This window comes from Borostomias antarcticus (genome assembly GCF_949987555.1).
Source record: "Borostomias antarcticus genome assembly, chromosome: 3".
Taxonomy (NCBI): domain Eukaryota; kingdom Metazoa; phylum Chordata; class Actinopteri; order Stomiiformes; family Stomiidae; genus Borostomias; species Borostomias antarcticus.
Genome location: NC_140236.1, coordinates 34635807 through 34653306, shown reverse-complemented (window position 1 = coordinate 34653306; position 17500 = coordinate 34635807). Strand labels below are relative to the sequence as shown.

Sequence of the window (17500 nt, the reverse complement as noted above, 5' to 3'; positions counted from 1 at the left end):
TCTTTATCATTTCTATATGAACGTTCCACGGTGTTGAGTGGCTATGGCAGGAGAACGCGCTGAGTGTGTGTGTGTATATGTGATTGTGTATACAGTTTGTGTGTATGCGCGCGTGCATGTGTGTGTGTGTGTGTGCATGCGTGTGTGTGTGTGTGCCTGCTCTGTGTATGTGAGTATGTGCGAGTATGTACTGTACTGTATATGTGTGTGTGTGTGTGTGTGCATACGTGTGTGTGTGTGTGCGTATGTGTGTGCTGTACACTGCGTGCATGTAATGCTGTGTTCACACCGGGCACACATTTTTCCTGCGGCGCGGCGAGTTTACATAGAAAGTCAATACAATTCGCGCGAACTGGGTGGCGGGCGGCACGGGCGGCGCGAATCGCAGAACTCGGCGGCCAGGATTCGCCGCGTGGCGACATTTGCAAAAGTTACTTTTTTTTTTTACTTTCTGCGGCGGATTCGCGACCCATTGATCCCGTGGCGAGATTGGGCGAACTGGGCGGCGCAAATTTTCTCGCCGCGCCCGGTGTGAACACAGCATAAGTGTTCAGGCAGGTTGGCCATGGAGGCCTCGGTGACAAGCGGCTCCTGTGTCCCAGGCCCAGGAGGGATGAGCGAGGGGGGATGAGCTCACTGCTGCTAGCCAGAAAGACACTCTGTCTGACTGTCTCTGGATGGCTGGCTCTGGATACAAGCCACAGCTGTCACATCGCAGCCTTCAGATACCAGAAACAGCCAAATGCATCACGTGTCCTCCAACAGTATAACTTTCAAATTGGAGAATAACCTTTTCAAACCAGGAGTTTAACCTACAACGCCTGATTTCATATGATCTAACAAACGACAAGGAGTCGTAAACAAGCATGGCGTACTACCTTGAGGGCTGGTTTCCTGTTTGTTTTTTTGGTGGGCCTACTTGGATGTGTTTCTAGCTGACAGGTGTTGTTGTTGTTGTTGTTGTTGTTGTTTTACCTGGCATTGCAGGGGACTGTGGGGTCCGTCGGTTGTTCACCAGTCGGTACTCACTGACTTCCTTCCTTGGGCGCCGCTGTGGAGGTTCTGGAGGCTCCCTGAAACACACACCAGGTCAGTCACTCTGAAACACAGACCAGGTCAGTCACTCTGAAACACAGACCAGGTCAGTCACTCTGAAACACAGACCAGGTCAGTCACTCTGAAACACAGACCAGGTCAGTCACTCTGAAACACAGACCAGGTCAGTCACTCTGAAACACAGACCAGGTCAGTCACTCTGAAACACAGACCAGGTCAGTCACTCTGAAACACAGACCAGGTCAGTCACTCTGAAACACAGACCAGGTCAGTCACTCTGAAACACAGACCAGATCAGTCACTCTGAAACACAGACCAGACCAGGTCAGTCACTCTGAAACACAGACCAGGTCAGTCACTCTGAAACACAGACCAGGTCAGTCACTCTGAAACACAGACCAGGTCAGTCACCCTGAAACACAGACCAGACCAGGTCAGTCACTCTGAAACACAGACCAGGTCAGTCACTCTGAAACACAGACCAGGTCAGTCACTCTGAAACACAGACCAGGTCAGTCACTCTGAAACACAGACCAGGCCAGGTTAGTCACTCTGAAACACAGACCAGGTCAGTCACTCTGAAACACACACCAGGTCAGTCACTCTGAAACACACACCAGGTCAGTCACTCTGAAACACAGACCAAGCCAGGTTAGTCACTCTGAAACACAGACCAGGTCAGTTACTCTGAAACACAGACCAGGTCAGTCACTCTGAAACACACACCAGGTCAGTCACTCTGAAACACACACCAGGTCAGTCACTCTGAAACACAGACCAGACCAGGTCAGTCACTCTGAAACACAGACCAGGTCAGTCACTCTGAAACACAGACCAGGTCAGTCACTCTGAAACACAGACCAGGTCAGTCACTCTGAAACACAGACCAGGTCAGTCACTCTGAAACACAGACCAGGTCAGTCACTCTGAAACACAGACCAGGTCAGTCACTCTGAAACACAGACCAGACCAGGTCAGTCACTCTGAAACACAGACCATGTCAGTCACTCTGAAACACACACCAGGTCAGTCACTCTGAAACACAGACCAGACCAGGTCAGTCACTCTGAAACACAGACCAGGTCAGTCACTCTGAAACACAGACCAGGTCAGTCACTCTGAAACACACACCAGGTCAGTCACTCTGAAACACAGACATGGTCAGTCACTCTGAAACACAGACCAGGTCAGTCACTCTGAAACACAGACCAGGTCAGTCACTCTGAAACACACACCAGGTCAGTCACTCTGAAACACAGACCAGACCAGGTCAGTCACTCTGAAACACAGACCAGGTCAGTCACTCGGAAACACACACCAGGTCAGTCACTCTGAAACACAGACCAGACCAGGTCAGTCACTCTGAAACACAGACCAGGTCAGTCACTCTGAAACACAGACCAGGTCAGTCACTCTGAAACACACACCAGGTCAGTCACTCTGAAACACAGACCAGGTCAGTCACTCTGACACACAGACCAGATCAGTCACTGTAGACCACCACTTTTCTGTATTGTAGTTTAAATCTCTCAGCGGTGTGTGTGTGTGTTGTCCCAATATAGTGCACTATATAGTGTGTCCGCCATCTTTTTCTAGTGTTCGAATTCTCAACAGTTAATTTCATTCACTATAGTCCACTGCAAAATGCCCACAGTTCGCCAGTGATTTCTAGTGAACAGAAAATGTACCCTACAATTTCTCCACTATGCCACAATAAAAAGCTGTCGTGTTTTACCGAAGCGGAAAAAGTGAAGAAGACGGTAGCTATCGATGGCTAAAAAAGTTAGCTAACGTTACGATGATTCCTGTAGCTGTTTTGCTGCTAATGTGAGTTTGAGTTTGCCTTCGTTTATGCCTGAGAAACAGAAGTTGAACCAACAGCATCAAAATAGCTTCAGGAAGCATCATTGTAATGTTAGCTAACTGCTTTAGCCAATGAAAATTACCATTAATTTTATGGAAGCTGCTGCTATAGTTGTGAGCTAACTGGCTATCATGGTCTTATTTTGCCACTTTACAGCTTGCTATTAGCAGACAGCACCATAGATGACAAAACCCCACTTGCACATCATTAGAATTTCAACAATTTATTTGGGATTTAACATTCAAAACTGAACATGGGAACTGAAAACTACCTGACATTTCAACCTGCTGCCATCAGTGCTCGGTTTGTTTACATGATACTGGGTGTGTACTGCCTGCTTGCATCCATATATCTGATGCAATGACGTTCAGTGTCGTGTCTGAATTCCATTGAATCGTTCCCTATATAGTGCACTATATACATACATAGGGAATAGTGAACGAGTGAACGATTTGGAACACAGCTGCAGACTCACGGAGGGGCGCAGTTCTGTTGGGCCTGCTGGGCCTCGGACAGCCTCAGCCGCTTGGCGTGGTTCTTCCCGTTGTAGTGGGCCTGGGCCACGGCTGGCGAGCTGAACGAGGCATCGCACAGCTTACAGTAGTCGTTCTCCGTGGCCAGGATCACCCGGCTGGCACCCCTGAACGACAACGGCACGGGCTGGACAGAGAGGAAGGGAGGGTATTGTAGTGATCCTGACCACTGGTCAGGAACGAGGTGGACTGTCAAGTGCACCAAGGGCTGGCACATTAGGCCCAAGGGTCAGATATGAGAGACGAGAGGCCTACGGGGGCAGATCCGGCCCAAGCACCTGAGACAGGCTGGAGAGATAGTAATAAATATTATAAGCGGATCCCTCTAAAAAAAACGGATGGATGAATAATGAATGGGCCACACACACATGGAACTGAAAAGGGCCCAGCTAGCTCTGGGAAAGTGATAAGAAACCCCCCCCCCCCCCATCCGGCTCAGGCCTGGAGCTTATCAGAAGTGCAGGGATCAAAGGAGCTGTGTTGGAAGGACTGCCTGAGAAACAACAAGAGCATTTAGTGTGTAAAGATGTGAATAACAGGCTTAAAAGTAGAAGATGTAATCAATTAGTAACACTGTAATCAATTATATACAATTTTATTATTGCACTTTTGTACTAATGTGATGGAAATGTTTGTTAAGGAGTGACACAAAAATAAAGATTTATCTATCTATTATCTGCTTAGAGTTGAATATCAATTATTGGAAATGTAATCACTTAAAGCAAAACATAGCGTTTTCTCTGGTTTTCTCGGAACTGCGCCCCCACAGGCTCTGCGAGTAAGTGCACTGTCATACTGTGGTAAAGTTATCAGATTGTCTTTTTCTTTTTCTGGCTTCCTCCGTGATGTTTCACTTCGGTTTTCTCACCTCCGCCATGATATCATTGAGCTAAGAAACGCATGATACCCATAGACGGCGGAATGGTTAGCTACTACTGTGTTGTTTAAGCACAACGTTGCGCATGCGCACTTCGACTAAATGCTGCGTCCCGGGGGCACGAGTTTTAAAAGGTAATACATGTCAATGTATTATCTTTCTGAGTAGACTGTTTGGACGATTCAGCTTACTTTTAGTAAATCTAATTGGAGAATTAGGTCCAAATATCGCGATGTATTGCTTTAAAGTAGAAGTAGACATGTATAAGTCATGTATCTGTTCTTAGTCAAGATCAATGATGTAACGTTGTATACATGTGAGACAGTAATGGCAATGTAATGATTTGAGAATGTATCCATGTATCAACTGTTTTAGTATATAGGTAATGCTTAACGTAGGATATTTAATTAGACATTTATTCTGTTGTAGCATGTTCTAGGGTTAGAGCTGACTATGACCAGTATAATTTATGATTATACCGCGGTTATCACAAATATGAAGGAAAATGGATTTAAGGTATTAAATCACTCGTATGGGGCACCACCCTGTTTTGTACAGGGAAATAAGATAACCTTTATCAATAGTCTAATTTATTCATCAATCTCAGTCTGCAGGAGGAGGTCTTGACTCAATCAAGTGACCTAAGATAATGTGATGACGCTCGGACGTGGTCAAAAGTTAATAATATTTATTGAAATGATACTAATCAATTATCAAAATAATATTATAACACAATTCAATAATAGATGAAAAACACAGGTGGCAATATGAAAACACAGCAGAAATGAAAAGAATGATGTCAGAGATTATCACAGCCTATCCTAAATCTTCTAAGCTTAAACAACACTTTGGCATCACACACGCATCAAAGAGAAGGGTGTCAACCAACAGAGTTCTTAGATAGCGGTTCAGCGTTCCACAGATACAGGCTGATTCTCACCAGCCGGCACAAACTGAGTTACTGGAGAGGTGAGAGAACAAGAGAGTGTGAAAACAAGAGCGAGAGAGTTTCCTGTCTGATCGCTTTTAAGGAGCAGAGAGGCGAGGTTTGTCCTGTGGGCATAGCCAGGCACGCGATTGGTCACTGGATCACCCAGCGGGCTCCGCACCCATCGTAAAATATTCTTATTCAGATTCTGTACTCACTCTGGAATATATATATATATATATATATATATATATATATATATATATATATATATAATCCCGGTTATGGTTTCAACATGATATGACAATTCCACAACATGCCTAATCAACTGATTCATGAATTTAGCCAAAGATGGATACCAAACCTGACTATGGTAGACTTAGCAGCATAGAATCAGTTATTCATAACACACAGTACAGTTGCATTACAAATACAGTGCATCCACAATAACTTGGTTCACCGGGTTTATTCACATGGTGTTTGCATCACATGTTTGCATGGTGGAGATGGATAAATGGTTTCACTTTATTAAAGAAACAAAGCCAAGAGGTTCACTCCTTTGTCTCACTGTGACACTGTGTCCTAACTACACGCGACGCGAGCGAGCGTCAGCGACAAAATGCGTTCCATTGCTTTGTTTTCTGTTGTTATGTCCTAACTGGACGCGAGCGACGCAGCGCGAAGCGGCGCAACGTTTTAACTGCCCTTTTGACGCTCGCCCTGTTCCTATTTTCCTCCTGTCGCTCGCGTTGAAAGGCGTTCGTTCTTTAACTGTCTTCAGTTGGGAATATAGACAAATGACGTAACAGAACAGGAAATTTAACAGTTTCAGTTAGGACAGCAAGCATGCGATGTCGCGTTCTGTTGCTCGCGTCGCAAGCAGTTAGGACACGGTGTGAGTGTCTGTGGAATGTGGATTGTGGCTGGCCTGACGCCGGGGGATGGGGGAGCACAGAGTGCGTCTCTGAGCATCTCTTATCAGCTCTCAGATTCCAACCTGAGGCAGTGTCCCACAATATGGTCAGTAGCATGGCGTCATCTCCTACACTGTGATGTCCTGCTGTGGGTGAGAGAGATAAGATGTTGAATGCAGGGATTGTTAATCTTCCATGGAGGAGAGAAGGACTGTGTTCATCCGAAGAGGTGACATCAACACCCTGCCCTCCTGGAAGGGGGTTCAAAAAACAGCTCGCGAGGAGGGAGAGGCACTTCTTTCCATCAACAGAGGAATGGACGAAGTAAGACCTTCGTCTTTCCATCAACAGAGGAATGGAGGAAGTCAGACTTCTTTCCATCAACAGAGGGATGGAGGAAGTCAGACCTTCTTTCCATCAACAAATGAATGGAGGAAGTCAGACTTTTCTTTCCACCAACAGAGGAATGGAGGAAGTCGGACCTTCGTCTTTCCATCAACAGAGGAATGGAGGAAGTCAGACCTTCTTCTTTCCATCAACAGAGGAATGGAGGAAGTCAGACTTTCTTTCCATCAACAGAGGAATGGAGGAAGTCAGACTTTTCTTTCCACCAACAGAGGCGTGGAAGAAGTCAGAGGCTGGAGACCTGGGAGCTATTCTCTTTCATGTTTTTCTTTTGTAACCTGTATTTTTCATGTACTGTAACTGGATTATCTGTATAACTTATGTATAACACCAAATATATTATATAAAGATTTTTACCCTTGCATCAGATATTTTCTCCTTGCCTTTATTGGTTTGATGAGTACTGATATATGTTGCTTGAGTCAGTGAATTGATGATTGAGATTTATCTTAATGGTCTTACAGCAGGGCGATTAGGCCCGTCCGCCCAGGTCGACTAAAGAGGGTCTAACCTGGGCCTTTCCTCCGGAGAGGGAGGTTGAAGAGGAACGCGTGTGTGTGAGTTGACACTGAGGAGTTGACCTTTGAACTGTGAGCACGAACAGAGGTCTAAATCAAGTGGCACCGCTCTGACAGAGAGAGCGCATTGGAGCACACACACATTTGGGAGAGAGAATTGGGAGAAGCATTTTAAGAGAGGCTGTGACTGATTGACTCATGTGATGGTAGTTTAAGCAATAACATATTAGATTCATGAGCCACGGATTACAATAAAACCTGGTGGTGAGGTTCTATAAGCCGTGGTAGGGACTTCACATAATAAGCCATCACCTTGAGGTCAATAGGTCAGTAACCTACTCTTCAACAGGTATTGCATGGTATTGTAATTGTATTGTATTGTATTGTATTGTATTATATTATATTATATTATATTATATTATATTATATTATATTATATTATATTATATTATATTATATAATATTATATTATATTATATTATATTATATTATATTATATTATATTATATTATATTATATTATATTATATTATATTATATTATATTATATTGTATTGCACTGTATTGTATATTATATTATATTGTATTGTACTGTATTGTATATTTTATTGTCTTATATTATACTGCATTGTATTGTATCGCATTGTATTGTATTGTAATGTATTGTATTATATATATATATATATATTGTATTGTATTGTATTGTATTGTATTGTATTGTATTGTATTGTATTGTATTGTATTGTATTGTATTGTACCTGCTTGGAAGGTGCATTCTCTGTGGAGGAGGTGACAGGTTGCTGGGTAACAGGCTCTGTGGCTTCAGGTATTCTGATTGGTGGAGGCTGCTGGCTTCCTGCGTAGAAGTTCCTCAGCTTCTTGCTGTGGTTTTTACCCTACAGGGAGGAGCAGAGCTATGGCTCAGTCTGACAGCTTACATAACACAGTTCAGTCTCACAAGTCAACACAGCTCAGTCTGACAGCTTACATAACACAGTTCAGTCTCACAAGTCAACACAGCTCAGTCTGACAGCTTACATAACACAGTTCAGTCTCACAAGTCAACACAGCTCAGTCTGACAGCTTACATAACACAGTTCAGTCTCACAAGTCAACACAGCTCAAGTCTGACAGCTTACATAACACAGTTCAGTCTCACAAGTCAACACAGCTCAGTCTGACAGCTTACCTAACACAGTTCAGTCTCACAAGTCAACACAGCTCAGTCTGACAGCTTACATAACACAGTTCAGTCTCACAAGTCAACACAGCTCAGTCTGACAGCTTACATAACACAGTTCAGTCTCACAAGTCAACACAGCTCAAGTCTGACAGCTTACGTAACACAGTTCAGTCTCACAAGTCAACACAGCTCAGTCTGACAGCTTACCTAACACAGTTCAGTCTCACAAGTCAACACAGCTCAAGTCTGACAGCTTACGTAACACAGTTCAGTCTCACAAGTCAACACAGCTCAGTCTGACAGCTTACCTAACACAGTTCAGTCTCACAAGTCAACACAGCTCAAGTCTGACAGCTTACGTAACACAGTTCAGTCTCACAAGTCAACACAGCTCAAGTCTGACAGCTTACGTAACACAGTTCAGTCTCACAAGTCAACACAGCTCAGTCTGACAGCTTACCTAACACAGTTCAGTCTCACAAGTCAACACAGTTCAGTCTCACAAGTCAACACAGCTCAGTCTGACAGATCAACACAGTTCAGTCTCACAAGTCAACACAGCTCAGTCTGACAGCCCAACACAGCTCTTCAGCTATTCATCATAAGAATCAGAATCTGTTTATTGTAAGTAATTTTCAGCATACTAGGAATTTGCTTCGGTCCAAGAAGCATATCACAGATGTGTGCAAATGTGTGTGAGATAGATGAGCAATATTTTATGTACACAGTGTGTGCAATTGAGGTATGTGGAACAAGCAGAGGTCATGTGCAAGTGGTGCAGGGGGTATAGAGTGAGTGGTGTGTGTGTGTGTGTGTGTGTGTGTGTGTGTGTGTGTGTGTGTGTGTGTGTGTGTGTGTGTGTGGGGAGGGGGGGTCGTGTGGGGACACAAGTCTTGTTAATGAGTCTGATGGCCATGGGAAAGAAGCTGTTTTTGTGGCGTGTGTATATAAATGTGTATAAGTGTGTCTATGTGTGTGTGTGTGTGTGTGTACAGTGCTACATTATCCAATAATGCTCTCTTACCTGATAGTGTGCCTGAGCCTGCTGGGCGGAGTTGAGCGTCACGTTACACAGTTTGCAGTAGAGAGGCTTACACAGCTCCTCCAGGGTGGCGTCCTGCTCCTCTCCCCCCACAAGAGGCTCCTCTTCCTGGGGCTGGACGCTGGCGGGGGCCTGCGGCGGGACAGGACCAGGACAAGGGCCAGGGACCAGACCGGGACCAGGACCAGGACCAGGACCAGGACCAGGACCAGGACCAGGACCAGGACCGGGACCAGGACCAGGACCAGGGACCAGACCAGGTCCGGGACACGGGGCCGGGGCTAGGAGGGGGGCGCTGGGCCTCTGTAGCAGGTGCGGGTGGGGAGGGAGTGTGGTGGCGGGGAGGGGGAAGTGGAGGGGCTCTTGGGATACCACCACAGGCGGGGGTCCCAGGGCGTGCGTTGGCCCCATGGGCTGGAACACCTGCTGATGGGGCTGCTGACCGAACAGGCCCAGCGGAGGAGGCTTCAGCATGGGCTCAGGTCCTGTGGCAACCACACGGTTAGATCCAGATTAACACGCGGCTCGAATCGTATAAGTGTAAAAATAAAATAAAAAAGGCGTAAAATAGGCTCATAACAACATGAGACTCATCTGAATCGGACACTGGGGACAGTGGTGTCGTCACAGATGAAATGTCAGCGCGTGATCCCGAGCCGTGTTCACATGGACCAACAGCGAGCGTTTGTTAGTGAAATGAGCTCATAGCAAGCGCCTCTCCCCAAGGCCAGGGACAGCGGGACAGACGAAGACACTGACACGGGAGAGACGAAGACACTAACACGGAGTCCTGCGGCAGGACAGTCCAACGGTGATTGTGGAGATGAGCTAGGCTTTCATGGCCAGGCTTTCCCCTGGGGCCACGTGTTAAAGCCATATTGCTATGTTGCAAACTTCCTGTCAGGCTGACTATCAAAGCAGGGGCTTCCCACACACAAATACTGTTAGAACTGGAACTGACTCTTATAGACTATGACCTGACTGCTTGGCTGGACATATTCTACCCAGCGCTCAGAGTTCAAGGGTCACTTAGTGGGATAAAATGGCGGAGACCAAGTCCGTCTACGAGTCCGGCTCCAACACGCAGCAAAACGTCAAAAGTTTGGGAGCGGTTTACTTATGCGGGGAATATGCTCTCGGAAAAGAGCAAGCCTGAGCCCGAACCATGTGTGAGCCCAACCCATGTGGAGATGACGTTGACGTTCCTCAATATGAACAAACTGTAACTGTGATTAGTCTCATGTAGTTGCAACTTGCAACAGGCTGTTGCCCTTTTCCCTGCCCTTTTTCTACTGCTGCTAATGTGCCTTGATTTACCTTTATTTAATGTTATTTAATGTGCCTTGGTTTACAGAACTTTATGCCGGTCCTTGTTCAAAACAATGGACAAAGATGTATTTATAGAAATACACACTGCACAGACAATATATTTTATATTTTTTTTATAGTGTTATACTTGTACTATCAGCAGAAGGGTAATAATTAAAATAGACATTTTTGAATGAAGTTTGTTCTTTCTTGTCTTGCTAGATTTAAAAGCTGATGGCTAAATATACCATAAGAGCCATTTTATATTCATGCAATTAACCTTTATTTATTTTTTTTGTAAAAAAAAAGTTAAAGATTAGTCGACTAATCGTTTCAATAATCGGTGACTAATCAACAATTAAAATAGTCGTTTGTTGCAGCCCTAGTGTGAGGTGAGGGATGGCTGCTCCCATGCATACCGGAAGTTTCCACTGTTATCGACTCGGACCGCAGACCTGACAGAAGAACCTGACAGCAGTGATTCATAGCCCCAGAATAACACCACAGGAAGCTGCCAGTGCCGCCGCAGTCAGTGACACACAGCCAATGGCATGTTTGACATGGAGGGAACTTTTGCCGTTGAGTCCTGGTGAGTTGCTTGGCATACCAGAGACACCAGACAGAACCCGCAGACAGAACCCAGAGCACCTGCACGTCCACATGATTGTGCAGCAAACAGGCGTGGGTCGGTGTGTGCTGCAAACACTCAAGAGTACTTCATGATCTGTGAAAATCACGTTGGCTATTTGAAGTGATTGATTTCTATGGTATCCTACTGCTCAACCCTTACGATACGACCACGTCACCGGCAACATTTTAAAAATATCTAACAAATATTTAATAATATAAAAGAAATATCTAATAAATCAAAAAAAAAATCCTCACTCCAACACTTGCTGAAAGCTGAGAAACTGCGCTTTCTAGTATTATAGGGAAAATCCAATTAATATTCCAAATGTTGTCACTGTATTTTCAGGGTTAAAAGGGTTAATGGACTGACTGTAAACTGAACACTCAACTGTGACCATAAACTCTGTCAGCACCTGCCATTCTCTGAACTACGACAAGACGACCTGACTGAATCCCATCACTAGATAATCCTGCAGCAGCCCAGTCCCAAAAATAGGTCCAGGAACCTGCATATAGACACAGTAGCACAGAGTCAGAGTCCCAGTCCTCCTTCTCCATCCAGGCTAAGTGGGGTATCCCTCTAGAGACCACGGGGCTGGGGTTTGAAATCCCAGGCAAGCTCTGTCTACGGAGAAACGGTTGCGCTGCGCAGAAATCACTGGCCAGCTATCGAGAGGCCAGGCAGCTGAGGAGAAGAGGAACCAGGACGAGTGTGTGTGTGTGTGTGTGTGTGTGTGTGTGTGTGTGTGTGTGTGTGTGTGTGTGTGTGTGTGTGTGTGTGTGTGTGTGTCTGTGTGTCTGTGTGTGGAAGGAGGATGTATTTCGGCGTGTAGTGGGTGACTGGCGAGTCCTGGACATCATTCGGGCAGAGTAACGTTAAGGATGGCCAGGTGGACTGATGGAGCATATATGCTGGTATTCCTCCGGGCTGTTTCAACACTAGACACGGTAGCAGGCAGGCCCGGCACATCAATTATGGAGTGAAGAAGGCCTGCATGCTGCGCTGACTGACATCATCTGCATGGCTGGCCTTTGAATGGAGGACAGGAGGACAGGATGCTGATGAGAACATCCCAGGGCTGTGTACTGTACACAAGGGCCTGGTATGAGAATATCAGCTATGATATGCTGTCAGCAGAATAGACCCTCGTCAGCAATCTGGCATGAAGACTAGCCAGGTGAACTAAGGCAGAAAAATGTCTCATTTAGTCACCCATTGCATACTGCTTCATGCCAATTCAAGAAATAGAAACACTGTATTTATAGATGTTGACTTCAGAGAAAATAAAAACAGGTTGGGTGTTTAATGGTCATGTTAGGTTACAGAGTGATGGGTTGTGAGGTAACCATCAACCCCTGAGGTAAATAGGGTTGTAACTGAGGGTTGCTTTACTACATAAACATGATGCACCTGCAAAGGAGTGCAGTCACACGACCACCAACCGATTAAATACCAAACAAACCATTAAGTTAAGACTACAAACTTGAAGCTTATTTTGACAAATGGCTACAGCCTACTATAGCAGTCATCAGTGACAACTATAGGTGGAGATTTTGCAATATGTCGCCAACGTGATTTTGCAATCTGATTAGCATGTTTAAATAGCCTATACAAAAATCAAATGTTTACTAAGAAAATGTGTTGGGTTACATCATGTCCAAACCCGCAGGCGATGACTGTGTGTTTAATCAACATATTTCCCAGCATTTTCTCCGCTGCCTAGCTGCTCCATCCCCCTCCTCTCTCTCTCTCTCTCTCTCTCTCTCTCTCTCTCTCTCTCTCTCTCTCTCTCTCTCGGCAGCACCGACAGTAACGGATGCACATTTTCTTACCTGCCAACCGACCGAAATAATGGCTGCTATCCCCATAGTTCAAGGGCTGAGAAGCGAAATTCCTGCAGTACTCTGCACTTTGATAATAAGCATCTCTGTTCTTCACATGTAGCGCCATCATCGCAGTCGCATCCCTCTGCCAACTTCAGCACAGCTCTGAACCATGAACCATACTGCAGTCCCGCTGGTTACCAGGAGGGAGACGACGTACAAGACGAGAGAATAAATGTTTCTTGCATATAATATGCAATAACTGCGTGAGAGTCGCCGTTTCTGTGACGATTTTTAAAAAGAGAAAAATAAATAAAAAGAGAGGAATAGCCTACGTTACTATTTCGACTGTGATTTTTTCCAGATAATGATTGTTTTAATGATGCAGTCCTCTTCTATATGGTGCAGTCCGTTTTCGACCCTGCAGGGATGTGAGGAGTAGCTCCTCTTCTACTGGCACAGCCAGGGGCTGCTGTACGGGGGGCGGGGGGATGTTGATTATACGACTGAAAAACATTTAATAACTGGGTTACCCACGCGAACACATTACACCTGCTATGAAAATGTAACGTCATTTTTTTTTTTAAGTCTCAGACATGCAGTAAAATATAGTCATCGCTTCCAAGGCGCAGGCTTATGATAGTCTAGCATAGAACCTAATGAATACCATTTTTTAGTAGGATAACCTGTCTAACTTTGTTGTTTGAGCCATATGAGGACGGAACACTACATTCATAACCAGTAGACCTAAGGGAAATATGATGATGACTGCTGTAGGATGTGAAAGAAGTGAAGAAGTGGGCGGAGTTGATCAATCAACAATATCTAGAGAGATGAGACTGAAGTTTGACTGTGGCAACAAAGCCGGAGACAGAGCCGCTTCTCTGCATCGCAGCAGCCCACTGAGCAAAGACACGTCTAAAAGACGTATTTTAGACGTCTTTTTCATCTTTTTCGGACGTCCAAAGACAATCAATTAGGAGGCAGAATGAAAGTTTTTTTAGTCATTCAGATATTGAACCCGTTCCGCACGTCCACAGACGTCTTAGAGGGGTCCAAGCCAGACGTTTGAATATTGAGGGGTCCAGCAGACGAACAAACGGGGTTCAGGACCGACGGACGTTATTAAGACATGATCTGAACGTCTCCCTGACGTTGCGTGTTCGCAGCAGGGCGGACAGACCGCTACAATGTCGCGGTGTTTATTGCGGTAGCTCCACGAAACAACTCATGGCGTACTTTTATTTCAGTTGCCTCGGGTTTTTATTATTCTCTACATGTGGCAAGTGATAACTGTTGAGCTGAAGGAAGAATAATGCTCCGGTCGAGTCGCGGGTAGCGGAGCTGGAGTCGCGCGGACAGCGGGAGCACCGGAGCAGCCCAGGCTCGCGCAGCGGAATGAGGTCGGTAACGTTACCCCGGTGCCCTCGCGACAGACAGGCAGACAGACAGACAGAGACATGTTAGTCTCAGACAACAGCCTTGTTGTTTATTATTCATAATGTTACCTAGAATGCATGGTGATAAGTCAGCTAGCGTTAAATTGGTGAGTTTAGCTACTGTAGCCATGTTATACAGTAGATATTAGAAAACTGTCAGACACATCCTTGCTGCTAGCTATTAGATAACCATCCACTGTACTAGCGAGCTGCATCAAACATAATTTCCTTTGCACCGTTGTGTAAAACTGTCATTTGGAAAGGTCAGTCATTCAAGCAATTGAAATGTAACCAGCCATATCGCTGCATGGCCATTCATCAAACATGTAGTCCAGCAATAATATTGAGAGAAGCTTGACATACGGACCCATGCTGACAACCAAGCCAAACAAGGTACTGTCGATCTGAAAGCCAGCCCCAGCTATTTTGTTTGTATGATTAAGGTGTTTTAATTGGTAAACATTGTTCTCCCAAGGTACTGCTACTGGCAGCTGTCAACCAGAAAACAACACACAGAAACCTGGATGCTGTCTGTCAATAAAGATGATCTGATTTGTGCAGGGTGAAGCTGCCATCACAGAACAACAGCAGCTCTCCAAGACCACGGTATGAATAATGTTATAACACACAGGCTTTTCACCAGTGAACCACAAAAGCCATAAGTGACTGGCTCTAGTGTAGTTTTTTATATCCAGGGGCATCTATCCGTTCCCCCTATTGGAATGCCAGAGACAAAGTTTGCATTGTGGAGATAATCCAGTGCTTCCTCCCTTGTCCCCAGCCATCTGCATTCAAAGTAGCCTGGCTGCACAACACAAGGCTTCCCTGCTCTCCCTACATCCTGGGTTTGAGCAAGCTTCCTTTTCCTCGTGGCCTCATATCCTGATAGGCCAGAACGGGGCTGAGCACAATTGTGTCTTTTTTCTGTTGTTGTTGTACTGTGGTGTTGTCTTTTTGTTGTTATTGCTAAAGGTGTCGGCGTTGCGACATGTTACACCCACATGATGGCAATCATACTACTAGAGCAGAAGTTGCGGCTGAACATCAGGTTGAATTGCTTTAATTGTTGCTTTCAGTCTATAAATCACACAGGCCTCTGCGTTATGCTCCTTGTGAGAGATCAGTCATGTCTGTGGTATTTTGTTGCCAAATGTCACATTGCTCTTTCTTGGAGGATAAACACTTGACCCCAGTAGTCGAGACAGAACACTTCCAGTCAGCGTCACGTGACTCATCCCGCTGAGCAGGGACGTCCCTCTCCTCTGCTGGGCAGTAAAATGGTCATAATCGATGTCAGCAGTCCTGCTGAAGCTCCTAACTTTGTGCGGTAGATTGCCATCATCGCAGTGTGACACGATTAGTCACCAGGTATTTGCCTGTTCCCCTGTTGGAGGGTTGAGGGTGGGGTCATGATTGGTGGTATGCTGAACTCTTCCTCCAGACCGCTGCCCCCCCCCCCCCCCCCCCACAGGGGGAAGTGGGAAATGGTATGACTCACTGGTATGTGGACAGATCGGTATCTATCTTGATCTGCTAATTCCGGGTTCAATAACAACAACAACAGAAAAAGCCTTGGGTAACTGAGTTGGGTAATCTCTTATGCTGATTGCGAGCTGGGCAAGCTGGCCTCAATGGGATTTCCCTGTTAAAATAGAGGATCAAATTAAACAAAATATAAAATCAAAAAGAACAAATCTCTAGGCTGTCTCTCTTTAAGTGGATTTGTCAATCAGTAGCTACCATCCACTCAACTTTACTGTAATGATGACATTCGTACTTCTCCATATACTGACACACACACACACACACACACACTTAGACACACACAGACAGACAGACACACACACAGTTTCCTTGGAAGGAGCTCTGAACAAGAGGAACTATGACCATACAGCTGCCTCACCAGGACGTGGTCTGGGCGGACTGCGGTTCGTGTCTCATTGTTCGACTTTGCTTGGGTTGGACGGCTGTCCGAGTGTTTTATTGCTCAAAGCGAAGGTCTACTTTATTTCCATCTTAATTCCATTCTACTCTGCTCTGCTCTTTCATGGCTGCCGTGTGCGTCCGTCGCGCTAACGTTTCCTCCCCTCTCTTTCCTTCCCTCCAGGAGGGCGGCACCTGTCTGCTGAGCCGGAGTGAGAGCGGCGTGAGGCCCGGGAGGAGAGATGCCTCCCAGGCCGTCATCCGGCGAACTGTGGGGCATCCACCTGATGCCCCCCCGGATCCTGGTGGACTGCCTGCTGCCCAACGGCGTGATCCTCACCCTGGAGTGCCTGCGCGAGGCCACGCTCATCACCATCAAACACGAGCTGTTCAAGGAGGCCAGGAAGTACCCCCTGCCCCACCTCCTGCAGGAGGAGACCTCTTACATCTTCGTCAGCGTCACCCAGGAGGCCGAGCGGGAGGAGTTCTACGACGAGACCAGGCGCCTGTGCGACCTGCGACTCTTCCAGCCCTTCCTCAAGGTCATCGAGCCTGTGGGCAACCGTGAGGAGAAGATCCTCAACAGGGAGATCGGTGAGACGCGCCGCCCCCGTCTGCCGCGCATGCGCCTGTAACCTATGTTAAAGGGGTAGTGCGCTATTTTTGGACATTTAGCCCTATTTGTGGTCTGTCTACGATGAACCTGAAACATAGAGACCATCATTTCACTGATCGTCTGTATCGAGTGTTCTAGTATTGAGCTAGATGCAGTTTTTATGTATGCCCCATTGACTTCCATTGTAGCCCAGTGAGATCCTGCATTAAAACTGCAGCTAGCTCAATACTGGAATGATCAGTGAAATTATGATCTCTATGTTTCAGGTTCATGGTAGACAGACCACAAATAGGGCTAAATGTCCAAAATAGCACACTACCCCTTTAAGCGCTTGCCCAGGGCGGGATTCGATGCCACGCTTCTACAAGCTCTCCCGCTCGAGGACACGCCTACTCCTCTCCCCAAATCGCCCCTGAATTTTTCCTTTGCACTGTCCTGTAC

The 17500-nt window shown here is 46.0% G+C and overlaps 2 protein-coding genes across 2 annotated transcripts in view; one reads left to right on the top strand and one right to left on the bottom strand.

Annotated features, from left to right (window-relative positions):
* Positions 1–13211, bottom strand: part of zmat3 (zinc finger, matrin-type 3) — a gene marked incomplete at both ends in the record, with an annotated part of 15693 nt that extends 2482 nt beyond the window's left edge. Inside the window, 6 exons of the mRNA XM_084436162.1 lie at positions 976–1073; positions 3396–3580; positions 7853–7990; positions 9302–9451; positions 9572–9804; positions 13091–13211. Coding sequence (XP_084292288.1) covers positions 976–1073; positions 3396–3580; positions 7853–7990; positions 9302–9451; positions 9572–9804; positions 13091–13211 — 925 coding nt within the window. The remainder of the gene's footprint in view (positions 1–975; positions 1074–3395; positions 3581–7852; positions 7991–9301; positions 9452–9571; positions 9805–13090) is intronic.
* A 3474-nt stretch (positions 13212–16685) lies between these two features.
* LOC311307415 (phosphatidylinositol 4,5-bisphosphate 3-kinase catalytic subunit alpha isoform-like) overlaps positions 16686–17500 on the top strand; it is a gene marked incomplete at both ends in the record, with an annotated part of 17964 nt that continues 17149 nt past the window's right edge. The window contains one exon of the mRNA XM_084436208.1: positions 16686–17037. Within this exon, the coding sequence (XP_084292334.1) occupies positions 16686–17037 (352 nt within the window). The remainder of the gene's footprint in view (positions 17038–17500) is intronic.